Here is a 16,998-nt window from a genome sequence, read left to right on the forward strand (position 1 = left end):
TAGATAAACTTAAAAAAAAAAAAAAAAAAGGAATGTGAAGAATCAGGTAAACATGACACCACCAAATGACACTAATAAAACTCCAAAAACTGACCCTGAAGAAATGGAGATCTGTGAACTATCTGACAAAGAATTCAGAATAATTCTCTTAAGTTCAGTGAGCTACAAGAATACACAGACAGACACTTAGATGAAATTCAGAAAATAATGCACATACAAAATGAAAAGGTCAATGAAGTTTTTTGATAGAAACTATTTTTTAAAAAACCCAGAAATCTTAGAGCTGAAGAGTATAATGAACTGAAGAATTCAATTGAGAGCTTCAACAGCAGACTTGACAAAGCAGGAAAAAAAAAAAAAAAGAATTAATGAATTGAAAGATAGGTTATTTAAAATTATTTATTCACAGAAGAAAACAAATGAAGAGTGAAGAAAGTCTTACAGGCTTATATAACACAATAAAGAGATGCAAATATGTATTTTGAATCTGTATATTATTATGAATGCCCAGAAGAAGAGAAAGGGAAAGAAGTCCATTTAAAGCAAGAGTGGCAAAAAAACTCCCCAAACTTGGGGAGAGAAATGGATTCAGATTCAGGAGGTGCAACGAATCTCAAATAGGTTGAACCCTGAAAGGGCTACCAAGACACAGTAATTATTTGATCAAAAGTCAAAGAAAAAGAGAATTTTGAAAGCACGAAGAGAAAAACAACTTGTCAGTACAGGGATGTTCTCATAAGACTATATGTGGCTTTCTCAAAAGAAACTTTGCAGTCCAGAAGTCAATGGGATGATATATTCAAAATATTGTAAGAAAAAAACCTGTCAACCAAGAATCCTATATGCCCTAAAACTGTCCTTTACAAATGAAGGAGAGATAAAGATTTCCCCAAATCAACAAAAGCAATGCCCCTAGATCTAATTTACAAGAAATGTTAAAGTTACATTCTTCAAGCAGAAGTGAAAGGATGTTAATTAACATCATAAAAACATACAAATGTGTAAAACTCACTGGCCACATTCTTAAATGTTAGAAAATAAACACTGTAAAAATAAGCATAACTACAATAATTGTTAGTGTTATTGTTAAATTTGTTACTAGCTTCAAATCGGGTGTTATAAGCCTCCAGATAACCACAACCACAAAGAAAAACCTATAGTAGAAACACAAAAGGTTATGATAAAGGAGTCACAGTATATTACCACAAAAAAAAGGTCATCATTCATAAAACAAGATAGCCAGAGAGGGGGCAAAGAACAAGGGATCTACAAAATAAAACAATTAACATATGGCAATATGAAGTCCTTACCTATCATTAATTAACTTAAACATAAATGGAATAAATTCTCCAATAAAAAGACACAGACAGAATGACTGAATGGATTAGAAAGACAAGATCCAATGATGCACTGCCTACAAGAGACTCGTTTAAACTTTAAGGACACACACAGACTGTAAATGAAGGGTTGGAAAAAGATATTTCAAGCAAATGGTAATCAAAAGAAAACAGGGGCAGCTATGCTTAAATCAGACAAAATAGGCTTTAAACTAAAAATGGTCAGAAGAGACAAAGTCATTATGTAATGATAAAAGGATTAATTAATTGATAATATATAACAATAGTAAATAATTATGCACCCAACATCAGAGCACCTGATCTATAAAGCAAATATTAACAGAACTAAAGGGAAATAAATAGCTATGCAATAATAGTTGGGAACTTTAATACCTCCTCTTAGTAATGGATAGATCATCCAGACAGAGAATCAATAAGCAAATAGTAGATATGAATAACATTAGAGCAAATGGACCTAACGGACAAAAACAAAAAACACTCACAACATATGTCTTAACAAATTGAAGAAGATTAGAATTATATCAAGTATCTTTCTGACCACAGTAATATGAAACTAGAAATCAGTGAACAGGAGGAAAGCTGGAAAATTCACAAATATATGAAAATTAAACAACACACTCATAGACAACAAATGTGTCAAAGTAGAAATCAAAAGAAAACAATTTTTAAATATGAAACAACTGAAAATGGAAACCCAACATACTAAAACTTATGGGATGCAGCAAAGGAATTTCTAAGAGAGAAGTTTATAGTGATAAATGCATCCACTAAGAAAAAAGAAAGATCTCAAATATCATAGCTTTACAACTCAAGGAACTACAAAAAGAAGAACAAACTAAGCCCAAAGTTAGCAGAAGGAAGGAAATAATAAACACCAGAGCAGAAATAAATGAAGTAGAGAATAGGAAAACAATAGAAAAGTTTAACAAAACTGTTGGTTGGTTCTTTGGAAAGGTACACAAAAGTGTGAAACCTTTAGCTAGACTAACCAAGAAAAAAGAGTGGATATTCAAATAATATTAGAAAAGAGAGAGAAGATATTACAGCTGATATTATAGAAGTACAAAGGATCGGGGGCGCCTGGGTGGCTCAGTCGGTTAAGCGTCCGACTTTGGCTCAGGTCACGATCTCGTGGTCCGTGAGTTTGAGCCCTGTGTCGGTCTCTGTGCTGACTGCTCAGAGCCTGGAGCCTGTTTCAGATTCTGTGTCTCCCTCTCTCTCTGACCCTCCCCCATTCATGTTCTGTCTCTCTCTGTCTCAAAAATAAATAAACGTTAAAAAAAAAAAATTAAAAAAAAAGAAGTACAAAGGATCATAAGAGACTATAGTGAATAATTAAACACCAAAAAAATGGACAACCTTAGAAGAAATGGATGAATTCCTGTAAACATACAATCTACCAAGTCCAAATCCTGAAGAAATAGAAAATCTGGCCAGACTGATAACAAGGAAAGAGAATGAATCAGTAATCAAAAATCTCCCAACAAAGAAAAGCCTAGGACAGAGGTTAATATCCAGAATATACAAGGAACTCATGTAATTCAGTATCAAGAAAAGGAAATAATATGATTAAAAATGGACAAAAGGCTTGAAGATATTCTTTGGAAGTGAGGTATTCACACCTGTTAGAATGGGTATTATCGAGAGGTGGCAAGTATTGGTGAGGATGTGGAAAACTAGAAACTCTTATACATTGTTGATTGGAAATATAAATTCGTATGAGGTCCCCCCAAAGTTAAAAATAGAACTATTATATGATCCAGTAATTTCATTTTTAGGTATCTGCAAATGAAGTGAAATCATTGTCTCAAAGAGATAGCCACACCCCTCTCTGTTCATTGCAGCATTAGTCACAATAACCAAGACATGGAAGCAACCTAAGTGTCTACTGATAGATGAATGAATAAAGAAAATGTGGTATTTCGATATAATGGAATATCAATCAGCCATAAAAAAAAGGACATCCTGACATTTGTGACAACATGGATGGACCTGGAGGACATTATGCTAAGTGAAATAAATCAGAAAGAAAAAGACAGATACTGTATGATATCACTTCTATGTGGAACCTAAAAAATATTGAACTAGAAATAGATTGGCGGTTGCTGTGGGTTCAGGGGTGGGGCAGTTGGAGGAGGAATGAGGAAAGGTGGTCAAAGTGTACAAAATGTAAATTATAAATTCTGGTGATGTTCTGTACAGCAAGGTAACTATAGTTAACAATACTGTTTTGTGTATATGAAGGTTGCTAAGAGAGTAAATCTTAAAAATTCTCACCACACACAGAAAAATTACAACTATATGATTTGATGGATACCTAACCTTATTGTAATTATTTTATGATGTGTGTATATGTCAAATCATTACTTGGTACATCTTAACATTATGCAGTGTCAATTACATCTCTGTAAAGCTGGAAGAATCCACACAAACAAGCATAGATGGTATATGAGAAAGTCATCTCATGGTACCCTGGACCAGGAGGGTTTGCCCCCTCTAAATTATGGCTTTTTTCATAGAGGGAATATATACATTATTTTAAAGTTTCCATGTCTGATTTACTTGGGAAAATTGAACATTTTCCGGAAGTTAGCTATTTTTATTTATATATTGTCAATCAGTATTATTCATTCATTATTAGGGTTCTTATTTTCTTTTTACAACTTTAATATTTAAAAAGATATGTTATATGCTTTTCATACATTTTAAGAAATGAATTTATTTTTAGCATATACCTTTATACTTCAGTATACTTTTAATACACATTGTTATTTTGCAGTTTTTCCCCCCAATACTGTCCTTTAAATCTTGTTTGATATCCATATATGTATATTCTAAATTTTTGTATAACGATGCCTGGCACGATTTTTATTGTGATTTCTTTTGAATACATTTCTTATCAGTTCAAAGATCAGACAGCTACTCATCTGTATTTTCTGGTAATTTTTTTGAAGTTTATTCTTTTTACTTTATTTCCTGTTGTTGTTTTTTTTTTCCTTTTTAGTTTTTATGTTCTCCCTTTTGAACCATTTGAAATGTATTTTGCCCTTTGGAATGAAATGAACATCTGACTTGCTTAAATAGATAACCAGTTATTTCAACACCATTAATTGAATAATTCTTCCCTTCCTTCCACAGTGTATGATTAGATTTCCTCATGGAAAGGCCAATCTTTTTTTTTTTTTTTTTTTTTAATCATGGGATTCTTAGGTATTTTATGGATGTTGTTCTTTATCCCCTTCTCCTTGCTACTTTTGTGAACAGGATTATTTTTCATTTCTAAATGTAAATCTTTAGAATTATCATTTTAGGGGTGCCTGGCTCAGTCAGTTGAGTGTCTAACTTGGGCTTGGGTCATGATCTCACAGTTCGTGGGTTCGAGCCCTGTGTTGGGCTCTATGCTGAGGGCTTGGAGCCTGGAACGTGCTTCGGATTCTGTGTCTCCCTCTCTCTCTTCCCTTCCCCTGCTGCACTCTGTCTCTCTCTCAAAAATAAACATTAACAAAATTTTTAATTATCATTTTAAAGCATAAATTTTGGGGTGCCTGGCTGGCTCAGTTGGTTAAGTATCCAACTCTTCATCTCAGCTCAGGTCTTGATCTCAGGGTCATGAGTTCAAGTGCCATGTTGGGCTCTGTGCTAGGCATGGAGCCTACTTAAAAAAGAAAAAAAAACACAAATTTTAAACTGAGTCTGGTAACGACTCAGAATCAGACGAACTTATTTTCTTTCCCTACCAAGTTAGCTCTTCTTATAATTCCTATTCTTATTGATGATATCACCATTTACCCACTTATCCAAATCTGAAACCCAGAAGTAATTATAGATTTCAGTCTTTCCAGCTAAATATCTGAGCCTCTACTATCTTAAATTAGGCCCTCATTGTTTTATACTAAGCCAAAGATTGTAATTTCAAACACTTACCAGAAGCAAGTAGGTAATAAGATGCGTGAAGGATGCTGGGCATAAGGGAGTAGACAGTTGGTGGGCTTTGGCACTATGCCCTGTCTTGCAAGGGGGCTGCTGCTCCTCTGTTCCAGGCAGTAATGTGGGCTCATATTTGACCCATCTGATTTTTCAAGAAGAACCAGAAATCTGAGTTCTTACGTGAAATCTTCTAATTTCTAAGGCACAGTGCAAACCAAACAAAATATGACCAGAGCCACAGTTTGTAACCCATGACTGTTACTGAGTCCCCCTAACCTGATTTATATTCCTTCCATGTAATCTCCTCCCAGACTTTTTGCCAACCTCCCTGTACCAGCACAATCATGTGAAGTACCAGTCAGATCGGACTTCAGAGGTGGTTATGTAACCCAACTGACATGAGTTTGCTCCTTGGTGACTTACAGATAGAAACTACAGTGGGTGGACTTGTCATACAAAGTAACTATATTTGCAGCAAATAAAGAGATCGTGGGGGAATAACGTCCAAAGCTGTGATTCCCCAGGCAAGAGTGAATGAGTTCCTTTTATTTAGGGTTAGGATGAATATTTAGAAAGGGAACCCTTGTCATCGCATGTGAAGCAGGCATAAGGTCACACATGTGCCTCAAGGAAACATGCCTAGACATGCATTATAGGTTATGTTAGTGAGGCTTGTGCTCCTCCTCAGGTGGAGAATTTAGCATTAGAGTGAGGTAGAGGTCACTGTCGGTCACCGCATGGTCCAACTGCACAGGTATAAGCCAGTGGTTAAGCTCAAACTGGTCTGGGCCTCCGAAGTTCTTCCCCCTGGCAGTCGTTATAGCTTGAGGGGTAGTTTTGGTTTCCATCAATGGATGCTGTGCCCTTTGGCTCCTTTGCCTGAGTGAGGAGATAGCTGGAAAGAACTTAAGGAAAATGTGGGACAAAGGTGGGTGGGCACATGCAGGTGGGCAGTAAAGGTCAGGTCTTAGGGTCTTGTTGCTGACAGGAGGATTAACTGCATCAAAACAAGGAACATTCTTAGAAGAGTTCTCGCTACTTGGGTAAGCACTGAGTAATGTTGTTTGTTGGCTGTCACTTTTCACTTAGTTAAAAGCCCTGAATGACTCCCATTTGTGCTTAGGATAATTTTTAACATGGCAAAAAGGTATTTTATCATGACTTCTAGCTGTCCTTCCCCCTTCATCTCCTGCTATTTCACTGAATATACTCAAGCCATCTGTGTACTCACGTGTGTCGGTCTTTTTGGTGCCCTTCCACCTCTCCCTCCGCTGCCCTGTCCATCTGACTTGTGAACCCTTACTCCTCCCCACTCACCCCAAGTTGCAGTTCAAGTATCTCCTCCTCTGTTAAACCTCTGACTACTCTTAAACCCTTGCAGAGCCAACTTCTCCCTTCTTTGTGTCCCTGTAAGATCACGAATAGGGCAGGGACTCTATTTTATCCTTCTTCGTATTCTCAGTAATCCGTGCAGTGCTGGCATATAGTGTAAATTTGCAGTAAATGTTAGCTGGAAAGACTACAACTAGTAAAATTTAGTGCTGGGCCTGGAACCCTCACCTGAGTGAATTTCTTGCTCTTCAGGTTATACTGCCCAGAGAAAAGAAGCTGTGGCTGCTGTGTCTTTAGGGACCTGGTATATGCGGTATCCAATCTGTTGTAGCCTGGGGCTTTTTGGTCGCAACTAAATGAGTGTAGAAACAATTGTACACTATAAGGCAATACAGTAGCATTAAGGATACTCTTTCCTCTGATATGTAGTGTGTGGCAACTAGGGTGAAACCCCCAGTTAAATAGTATGTTTTGCCAGTCAGGTAAAGCAGTTCTGTTTTCCTACTTTAGAAGTTTGATGGTAAATGGTTGGAGACACCACATCTATTTATAGGTAGCCTGAGTGCCAGATTTGTTATCTCCTTTCCCCAGGCTTGATAAACGAAAGAATGTTGGACTTAGCTATTGGTAGTGTCTCCATTAATGAATAGGGGAGTCTGGAGAAAACACGTGAACAGGAAATTCAAGGGCACCTAGTGTTGTTTTTATCAGTCCAGGAATTGTAGACTTGCAAATTGTATCCTGTTCTTTTTCTGAGGAAAGAAAGAGCTTTAGTAATAGACAAAGAACAGTGTTAAATCCATTAGAGGAATAAATTTGCAATATAATAAGTGCCACTCATCTAGATCATTCTTTGTAATAATTTGGTCACTTCTGTTCTTGGTTTTGTTTAATTTGGAATTTTTAAAGCCTATTTTGTCTGGCTGGAAGGAAAGAATTTTTTCTTCTTTTTAAGGCTACTTTCTAAAAGATATTATTTAATTGAGATCAGGGGTGGGATATTTGCTTTTTCTGTAATTGTATCCTTCAAGTAGGATTTGTTTCTGAACGTTCACATAACACTAATGATTCTGTAGTTTTTAATCCAAAGGAAACTATTATATGTGAAAATATAATTTAAAATCCATTAGAGTTGAGTTGTTATCATCATTTACTGAATGCCTACTGTGTGCTCAATACTTTGCGAGTTGTTGAGTAGACACAGGTTTTGCTCTGCTTTGGTTTTTAAACAAAGTATACATATTTGCAGGTATGTATGTATAACTAGAATGGAAAGTATTAATCATGATCAAATTATATAGTTGTGTGTGTGTGTGTGTGTGTGTGTGTGTGTGTATACACATACACATACATTCCATACATATGGAACTTGTTTTTCATTACTTGGTATCCACCTTTGGGTTTTGGAGTTAAATTCATTACATCTTTTTTTTTTTTTTTTTAATTTTTTTAATGTTTATTTTTGAGTGAGAAAGACAAAGTGCGAATGGGGGAGGGGCGGAGAGAGAGAGGGAGACACAGAATCTGAAGCAGGCTCCAGACAGCAGAGCTGTCAGCACAGAACCCGATGCGGGCTCAAACCCACGAACTGCAAGATCATGACCTGAGCCAAAGTCAGACGCTTAACCAACTGAGCCACCCAGGTGCCGTGCCATGTGACCTTTCTAAGCTTCAGTTCTTTACCTTGCAGGGCTGTTGTAAGGAGGAAATGCAGTCATGCATAGAAAGTGCCACTCTCTTGAATCCTCTGGAGGAAAAGGGGAGAAATCAGTGAATAAAATATCACAAAATTCCTGATAGGCACGACCATTCAGTGTATGTGAGTTGCCTTTGTTTATCGTGCAAAGCTAATTTGATTTGCTGTAGGCTGTGAAGAGACATGAATGATTTTAAACAAGTGACACAATCAACTTCTTGTTCTAAAAATCTTTAGAGTAGTCCACAGAGGAACAAGTTTGTGAGGCTAAAATAATAATGTTGTATTTGGAGATAATGACTTTAAGACTCTTGTAGTACCTTGAGATGTAAAACCAATAAGAGGGCAGTAGAACTAGGAATTTGTCATAGGTAAACTTACTATTAACCTGCACTTGACTTGATTGATGTTGAAGAACAAGAAAGGTCTTTTGGTCCATTCCATTATCCCTGGAGTCTACTGCCGTTCAAATCCATACACAGAGGTCTGTATCTTCATGTAATTAGGGAGAGTTGGGTGTTGGGGTGTAGGTTGGGGGAATACTTTCCAGCTAACAGTGCAACGTTGGATGCTCACTGTTGGCAGTCTGTATCTTCTCTAGGTCTGTTATGATCTCCATCCAGATCAGCAAAAACCTCCTTAATGCATGGAACCATCCTAGTCTTTTTTGGTCCAGATGTAGACTGTAGTAGGCAAGTTTCTTATGGTCGGTGCCACCCACTGGTAGCAGCCATCACAGTTCAGTCTGTGCCCCCTGTGAAGCAGTCATTTTGCTACATTCCTTGTCTTGTCTAATTGGCCAATTATCTTCTTCAAACCAGTACTATGTTTGGCTTGCCAGGTGGTTTTTCAAAGATGGCACTTGAGTGACTAAGTAGACCGCAAGGCCCAGTTAAGGCCACAGAACATCCCTATTGTCACATGGCTTGATTCATACATTTCTGTTTTCTGCCTGGTTCAAATGAGTATCATTTGAAAATGAAATGGACCTTATAGTCTGGAGTCGTATACTGGACCTTGTTACAGAGCTATTTGGAATGACATAGAATTCAGAATGAAATAGGGCACCCTGGACTCCATCCAAAGGGGGCTTGTTTTGAAAAGTTGTTTTCCCATAAAACATATACATAAGAATTACTTCAGACTGATTTTGTGTGCATATTTGATCCACTGCTTCATGTTTCATAGAATTTATATTCTAGAAGTTGCTTCTTACTATTTAGCTGAACTACATTAACTCTTAGGAGACTTAACATTGAGTGCAGGCATATGTATTAGCCAAATCTTGTGGATTTTTTTGCAGTGATCAATAAAACAACAACAAAATACATCGAACCTTTCTGTTCTGAATGCTTGTTGACTACAGCCTTTTGTATAAAATGTGTCCATGTTGTGTGTGGATTGGTGCTTCCTTACTCTTATTCATCCCTGGTTTTGCCAACACAAAATTAATTTCTATTGCTTTGGGAATAGTGTATCTTCCTCTTTCTTTACTAGCACTGTCTTCTTTATAATGTGGAAAACTTGGATGTTTTAACTGTTACGGTAAAGTTTTGCTTCGTAGGAATTAAACCGTCTCCAGAGTTTACTATGAGGGACAGAAAGTGTTTTTCTACTGAACAATTTGTGTTTATATGTTGTTTCAGTGTCTGTTACTATGGCAATGACGGCAGGGACTACAGCCTCCTTTCCTATGAGCAACCATACCCGGGAAAGAGTGACTGTGGCCAAGCTCACGTTGGAGAATTTTTACAGCAATCTAATTTTACAGCATGAAGAGAGAGAGACCAGGTATAGTAAAGGCTAATCAGAATTTTCTGTTTGGTTTAAGAAGCTCTTATGCTGCAAGTGGAGTGTAAACACATTGTCCATTAATAATATGAATATTGTGGGTCCCTGTATGCTGTTTTTAGGTTTCCTCTATGACAGTGCCTCTAATTATCTTAACAGAATGGTTTCTTGTCCTCTGCACCCATATCCTTCTATCACATGTCATGATATTTTAAATAAAAACATTCCCAGCTGTGAAATTATAATATATCCTTATACTATAGGAATAGTTAATTCTAATCCAAAAGCATGTATAGTGGGAATGAGGGTGGAAGAATAAAAACATTAATGATGTGTTATTCTGCCTTCAGAAAACTATTAAGGCAGGTAATGCACATAAATATTACATGACAGTGAGAAGCATCACTAAGAGAAGGTCAAAGAAGGCAGAGATTGCTTTGAGTAAAGCAACTGGGAGGGCTTCATAAACGGTGGGTGGCATTTATCAGAGCTCTTAAGGAACAGTATTAATCATACATGCAGAAAATGGAGAAGGAAGAGATAAAAGAGCAGGGAGGAAGGATATTACAGACAGAAGAATCACCTTCAGTGCTGGGTCAAGCAAGAGCCAGTTTAGCTCATGCTGGATTTCATTCAGCATTTCCTGGGACCCTTGACTGCTTTGTTAATGTAGATATCCTCATGGGAGTAGAGAGCCTTGAAGATTTTTGAACAGAATCAGTGATCATGGGTGTTTCTCTAGAGGAGTACTTTAGTTGTGATGTACAGAATGGATTGTGGGTAGAGAGAGAAGGAACAGGAAAGGCTAATGATGTAGTCCCAGCGTGTGGAAGGAGGCTTGAATTAGGATCATGACAACAACAGTAGAATAGAATTAGAAGTGAGAAAGATTGACAGAAGTGGCGACTAGCCAGAGACGAAATGTCAGATAGGTCTAACTACATATCAGACAAGCTGAACAGAGAATTGAAGTAGAAAATAAAACTTCAATAATTATTCAGAAGTCAACTGGAGACACAGAGTAGGAACATATGAAGGAGAGTTAAATATGGAGCAGAGTGAGGAAAGCTAACGTATCTTTAACCCAAGTTCCTAAAGGAGGAGAAGAAAGGGGTTGGAGCAGAGGCAGGTCAAACTAAGAGTTCACCATTGGCAGAACTTCCAGAAGATTCAATTTAGGCTGAAGGAAAGTGATCACAAACAGAGCTAAATATAAATGTGTGGATAAATCTCAACACAAATTGTATGAAAAAAAAAAAAAACGATGATAAACTCTTATACATTTTTAAAGTAGATTAAAATATTCCCAATGATAGGCTCTCAGTCAGGAGGGAAGTCAGTGGAATTAAAGTGTTGCTAGAGATCTGTGTATCTCCATGATAGAGATACGACGTACAGAGGGGTAAAGATTGATTCATTTCAGACTAACAGAGTTTGTAACTTCCAAACTAATGAAAGGAAAACAATGAAATGAGGAAAACAAAACCCCAGTTGAAAATAAGGTGAGGGAAAAAGCAAAGCTGAAACGCCAAAAAGTCGACACAAATAGAGACCACGCAATCAGTTAGAAATGAATGCAAACATATGAGTAATTACATTAACTGTAAATACAATGAAAGTCTCTGGAAATGATCCAGTCGCCAAGGAGAGTAAACGAAGTAGAAGAGAACCAGGGAAAGAAAGACTACTTTTTTAGGAAGCAGACACTTAAGTTATGCATCAGAATTTTGAAGGCTTGTTGTCTTTTCTTGATGAAATCTTTGAGTAATTCAGTTTTGCCCTCTATTTCCAAACAAAGGAAAGTAAAAATAAAAGTATCTGCTGTAACTTTAAAAAAAAAAAAAAGGCAGTTGCAGCTTGGTGCCATGGAAATCATATTAAACAGTCAGCTCGTAGTTATTAGAAGCTTGGACTTTAGGATTACATGTGATAAATTTTTAAGGCTTAACTAACTGAATAAATACATAAGCCAAATAGAGTACCAATCAGAACAAAACATCAGAGCATTTAGGAAGAAAACTATTTTCTTTGAAAGGTGCACAGGAAGTCACAGGTCTTCTCGTTTAGATATGGTGGAAACGTACAAAGGCTACTGCCTCTCTCTCCAGAGTCAGGGATAATTTCATGAAGAGTTGGTTTTGGCAAGGATTGAGGAAAGGGGACAGTAGAGATGTGACAGAAGAGTGAAGTTGCTTGTATATTGATAGGCCGTCCCAGATGAATGGTCCCTTACACTGTGGATTCTCTCTACAGAGGAGAAAGCTCAAAATCATTCAGCAAGCAGCCTTGCAGCTCCCAGAGGGGCATGGTAGCAGGCACAGAGCTTATTCCATTCTAAGGGTTGGGCTTAGAAGAACAGTGTGTAAATAAAAGATTAAAATCAGTATGATAAGCACCAAGATGTCTATTACAAATGTTGACGAAGTAGGCAGAGAACATGTCATTACGTGTTGTTGCCATTGGGGTGCTGATCTATGAACAGGCTTTAGATATTTTTGTTATGAATTTTCCATAAGAATGTGGGTTAGGAAAGTGCCTACCTTCAGACATATTATCGTAAAGGACAAATACTAAAAAATGTATTTGATGATTTCAATCCTCAACCCTTAGATACTCTCCCATGTAGTTAAATCCTGGAAAGTCAGTCCTATTCTAACATAGTCCAACACCAATTAGGAAGAGTACTCTCAGGTTCATATTCAGGAAAAACCAATATGATAGAAATAAAATGCTTAATATTCTGTTGGAAATGAGCTGCAAAATTTGTATCAGAGCCATCTCCCTAGTTCCTAGTGACTTAATTCATCCCGTCATCCCGCCTTCCTCCCCATCCCCACAGTGCTTAGTTTTCACTTACTTCAGTGGTGTCATTTAAAAACAATGAGTACCTGAACTTGACTATACCTAGAAAAGCAAATGTTCTGGTGGTTAGTGGGTTTTTTTTATGTACATATATGACTCCAGTTTTCAAAGAATTAGAATAAAATACACTCAATTGCATTGAACATTTTTCTTGATTAGGAAATCAAGCTTAGACTTGAAATGAAGGACTTACACAAGCTCAGTTAGCTAATAAGCTATTAGAATTGGGATTCAAACAGGGATATCCACCTTAAATATTTATACTTTTAGTCACTATAGTTACCTTTATATACTTCCAGTATAAATATTGATAAATGTTAATGATTTTGGTGGTTTGAATATTAGATAACAGATTTTCCTTATTAGAACATTAGTCATCTTTGCTAATCATTGATTTAAGCAGCATTAAGAAGGAAATTTTTCATTTGGCCAGTATGAGAAAGTGATTTGAAATCTGGGTTGGGTTTAATTTTGAGAAAGAAAACTATTCTTAGTGATTATTTTGATTCATCTTTAAAGACTTTTTTTTTTTTTTTTTTTTTTTTTTTTAGCATAGCAAACTGAAGGGGTAAACTCAAATAAGTGAACATTTCTTAAATGGGAATAGTTAGGAATGTATTTAAAATTTAAATTATTTTTTCTTTGAAAAGGCAGAAGAAATTAGAAGTGGCCATGGAAGAAGAAGGATTAGCAGATGAAGAGGTAATGTTAGCTGTAATTACTGTGACTGTAGGTAACAGTACTCTATACTTGAAAGTTGCTAAGAGCGGATCTTAAATGTTCACACTAAAAAAAAAATTACTTATGTGAGGCAATGGATATGTTAACAAGCCTTTTTGTGGTAACCATTTTACAATATATATGTGCATCAAACCATCGCACTCTAAGCTTGCGTTATGTCAATTATATCTCAAGAAAGTTGGGGAGGGAAAGACTAATTACTGTATAATGGCAACCCCAGTGTCTTTGTCCTCTATTGATATCAGATGATTTTATAACTTAGGTAACATGGATTTCATCATTTGAATATGGGCTTCTTTGTTGCTATGATGGAGATCTTTAAAGAGGCAGCTTTTTTTTAATTCCAAGAATATAGATTTAGTGAACAGTATCTATAGTATCCGGAGAGCATGGAACAAGAAGAGAGGGCTCTAAGAAGAATCCGTGAATTGCCAAATCTTCTCACATTTTTTCCTGAATATATCTTAAAACCCTCTAGTTCTCTAGTCCAGTGCCTCTACCCTACTTTATTTTTTTTTTTTTGTTTATTTATTTATTTTGAGAGAGACAGAGACAGAGAGAGCACGTGAATGGGGGAAGGGCAGAGAGAGAGATGGGGACAGGGGATCCAAAGCAGGCTCTGCGCTGACAGCAGAGAGCCTGATACCGAGTTTGAGCTTGAACTCATGAGTCATGAGATCATGACCGGGGCAAAGTTGGACACTAAGCCGACTGAGCCATCCAGGCGCCTGCCTCTACCCTACTTCAGACTACTGTGTAGTTCACTTAAAGAACAACTGCCCCCAGCTGGTGTCTTCCCACTTCCAGGTTTTCTGCATACACTATCCAGAGTTTCCTGTCTGAAAACAGGTTTGAGAGGCACCTGGGTAGCCCAGTCGTTAAGGGGCTGACTCTTGATTTTGGCTCAGGTCATTATCTCCTGGTTACTGGGATCCAGCCCTGCGTCAGGCTTCAGGCTGACAGTGCAGAGCCTGCTTGGGATCCTCTCCCTCCCTCTCTGTTCCTCCCCTTCTCATGCACACATGCACTCTCTCTCTTTAAATAAATAAACTTAAAAGAAAAATAAAAACAAGTTTGATCACATCACTTTTGCTTAACACCCTTCATGGGCTCCCAAGTACTCTCAGACAAGGGTAGACCCTTGAACATTAATGTGCAAGACCCCTCACAGTTTGGCCTCTGCTTTGTCTCTTTCACCTCGTCTCTTGTCACCCACCTCCATGCTGACCACCAATATTGAGTTACTTTAACTTCCACACTCTTGCCTGTGGACCTTTCATCTGTTATTTCTGCCACTTAGAAGTTCCTTACTCCTGCCCAACTCCTCTTATTCTTTTTTTTTTTTTAATTTTTGTTTTCAACGTTTATTTATTTTGGGGACAGAGAGAGACAGAGCATGAACGGGGGAGGGGCAGAGAGAGGGAGACACAGAATCGGAAACAGGCTCCAGGCTCCGAGCCATCAGCCCAGAGCCTGACGCGGGGCTCGAACTCACGGACCGCGAGATTGTGACCTGGCTGAAGTCGGATGCTCAACCGACTGCACCACCCAGGCGCCCCTCAACTCCTCTTATTCTTTAAGAAGCTCTGGGTCTCGCTTTGGGCCTCAGTTCCACTGGGAAATCTTCCCTAATATCTTGGGGTACTCTTCCCACATTCTGCATTAACAGAATGTTAATGTGTCCATGTGTCTGTGTCCATGGGGCAGCCTAAAATATCCCCCTATAGTAGAAACTCCATAATGTCTTACTCAGCTATATACCTCCAGAGCTGGCAGGGGCTATAAGAAATAGTTCGTGAATAAATGAACAATGACCTTTCCCTCAAGGAGTTTACTGACTGGAAGGAGAGATCATGTATGTGTGTATATAAATATATGTATACATGATAGATTCTGGCAAACTTTAAAAATACAGGGATTTCCCCCCACCTAATTCAGGGGATCAGAAAAGGTTTGGGAAGAGGTAACAGTTAATTTGAATGTTGAAAAAAATAGGTAGATTTACACAAGAATTAATAAATACATATAAAATAATGCAGAACAATGAACTATGAAGGATGCAGTAGAGGAAAGAGCATGGTAAACTGACACCATGTAGTGGAAAGGCTAGCCTTGGGATAGCTTACTGAGCGATGTACGCTTTATTTTCTAGGCAGTAGGGGGGTACAACCTAGATTAATTTGCTTAACAGTTTCAATGATCAGAAAGGAATTTCTGTGTTCAAAGAGCAGTCTAACAAATGATGACTTGAAAGCAGTTATTTAATCTTCCCTGTACCTTTCCTAGGACTTTACCTGTATTTTTCTGTTGGAAATGCTTAAGTGAAATAAAATATATTTAATGATTTGTACTACAGGTGGTTACTTTGTTAATCAGTTGACTCAACCTAGAAAATCTAAATTATTTACATAAAATTATAATATTTTAAAAACTCATTTAATTTATATCCTTTACACTTTAGAAATTTTTTTTTTTTTTAATTTTTTTTTTTCAACGTTTATTTATTTTTGGGACAGAGAGAGACAGAGCATGAACGGGGGAGGGGCAGAGAGAGAGGGAGACACAGAATCGGAAACAGGCTCCAGGCTCCGAGCCATCAGCCCAGAGCCTGACGCGGGGCTCGAACTCACGGACCGCGAGATCGTGACCTGGCTGAAGTCGGACGCCCAACCGACTGCGCCACCCAGGCGCCCCTATATCCTTTACACTTTAAGTGAGAAAGGTAATGGTTTCGATCTGTATTATAACCTATAGAGAAAAAATAAGGCCAAGCACATCTGTCCGCACATTTATTTATTAGTATTAATAACTTTCTTATCCTTAATAATCATATAATTATAATTGTATTAATGTACATTGTACATCATTATATCGATACAGAAATCTCAAGCATAAGGTCCTAATTCAGAATTTAGAGGGAGAAATTATAAAAACAGATGCCCAGGGGCCAAGCAGATAACACAAATGAAGGAAGCTGGCCGGCTTGGTTTCGCGACATCTTAGGTTATATGTTCTTTTGACCCAACACACTTTATCTGCATATTCAACTCCTAAGAATATTCTTTCACTTCCACAAAGAAATAGATTCTTTGTTTTTCTCTTTCTAAAATATTTGGTCCTCCGCGTTTATATTTTGATAGAGACATACCACCTTTCACTTTACTAAAAGAGAACAGGAGCACCAGTCCAATTCTGCATGTCCCCTGATGACTGGCATCAGTGGTGGATGCTGACAAGTTAGAGACCTGATGTCTATCAAAGGGGGAGTGACTGCCACTTTGGCCGAGTGTG

General features: G+C 37.5%; 1 protein-coding gene across 3 annotated transcripts in view; it reads left to right on the plus strand.

Moving 5' to 3' along the window:
* Positions 1–16,998, plus strand: part of STK38L (serine/threonine kinase 38 like) — an 83,561-nt gene that overhangs the window by 42,708 nt on the left and 23,855 nt on the right. For all 3 annotated transcript variants that reach the window (XM_030322033.1, XM_030322032.1, XM_030322035.1), the window contains exons 2-3: positions 9,960–10,104; positions 13,617–13,668. In XM_030322033.1, coding sequence (XP_030177893.1) covers positions 9,971–10,104; positions 13,617–13,668 — 186 coding nt within the window. In that variant the 5' untranslated portion in view covers positions 9,960–9,970. The remainder of the gene's footprint in view (positions 1–9,959; positions 10,105–13,616; positions 13,669–16,998) is intronic.

This window comes from Lynx canadensis, chromosome B4 (genome assembly GCF_007474595.2).
Source record: "Lynx canadensis isolate LIC74 chromosome B4, mLynCan4.pri.v2, whole genome shotgun sequence".
Classification (NCBI taxonomy): Eukaryota; Metazoa; Chordata; class Mammalia; order Carnivora; family Felidae; genus Lynx; species Lynx canadensis.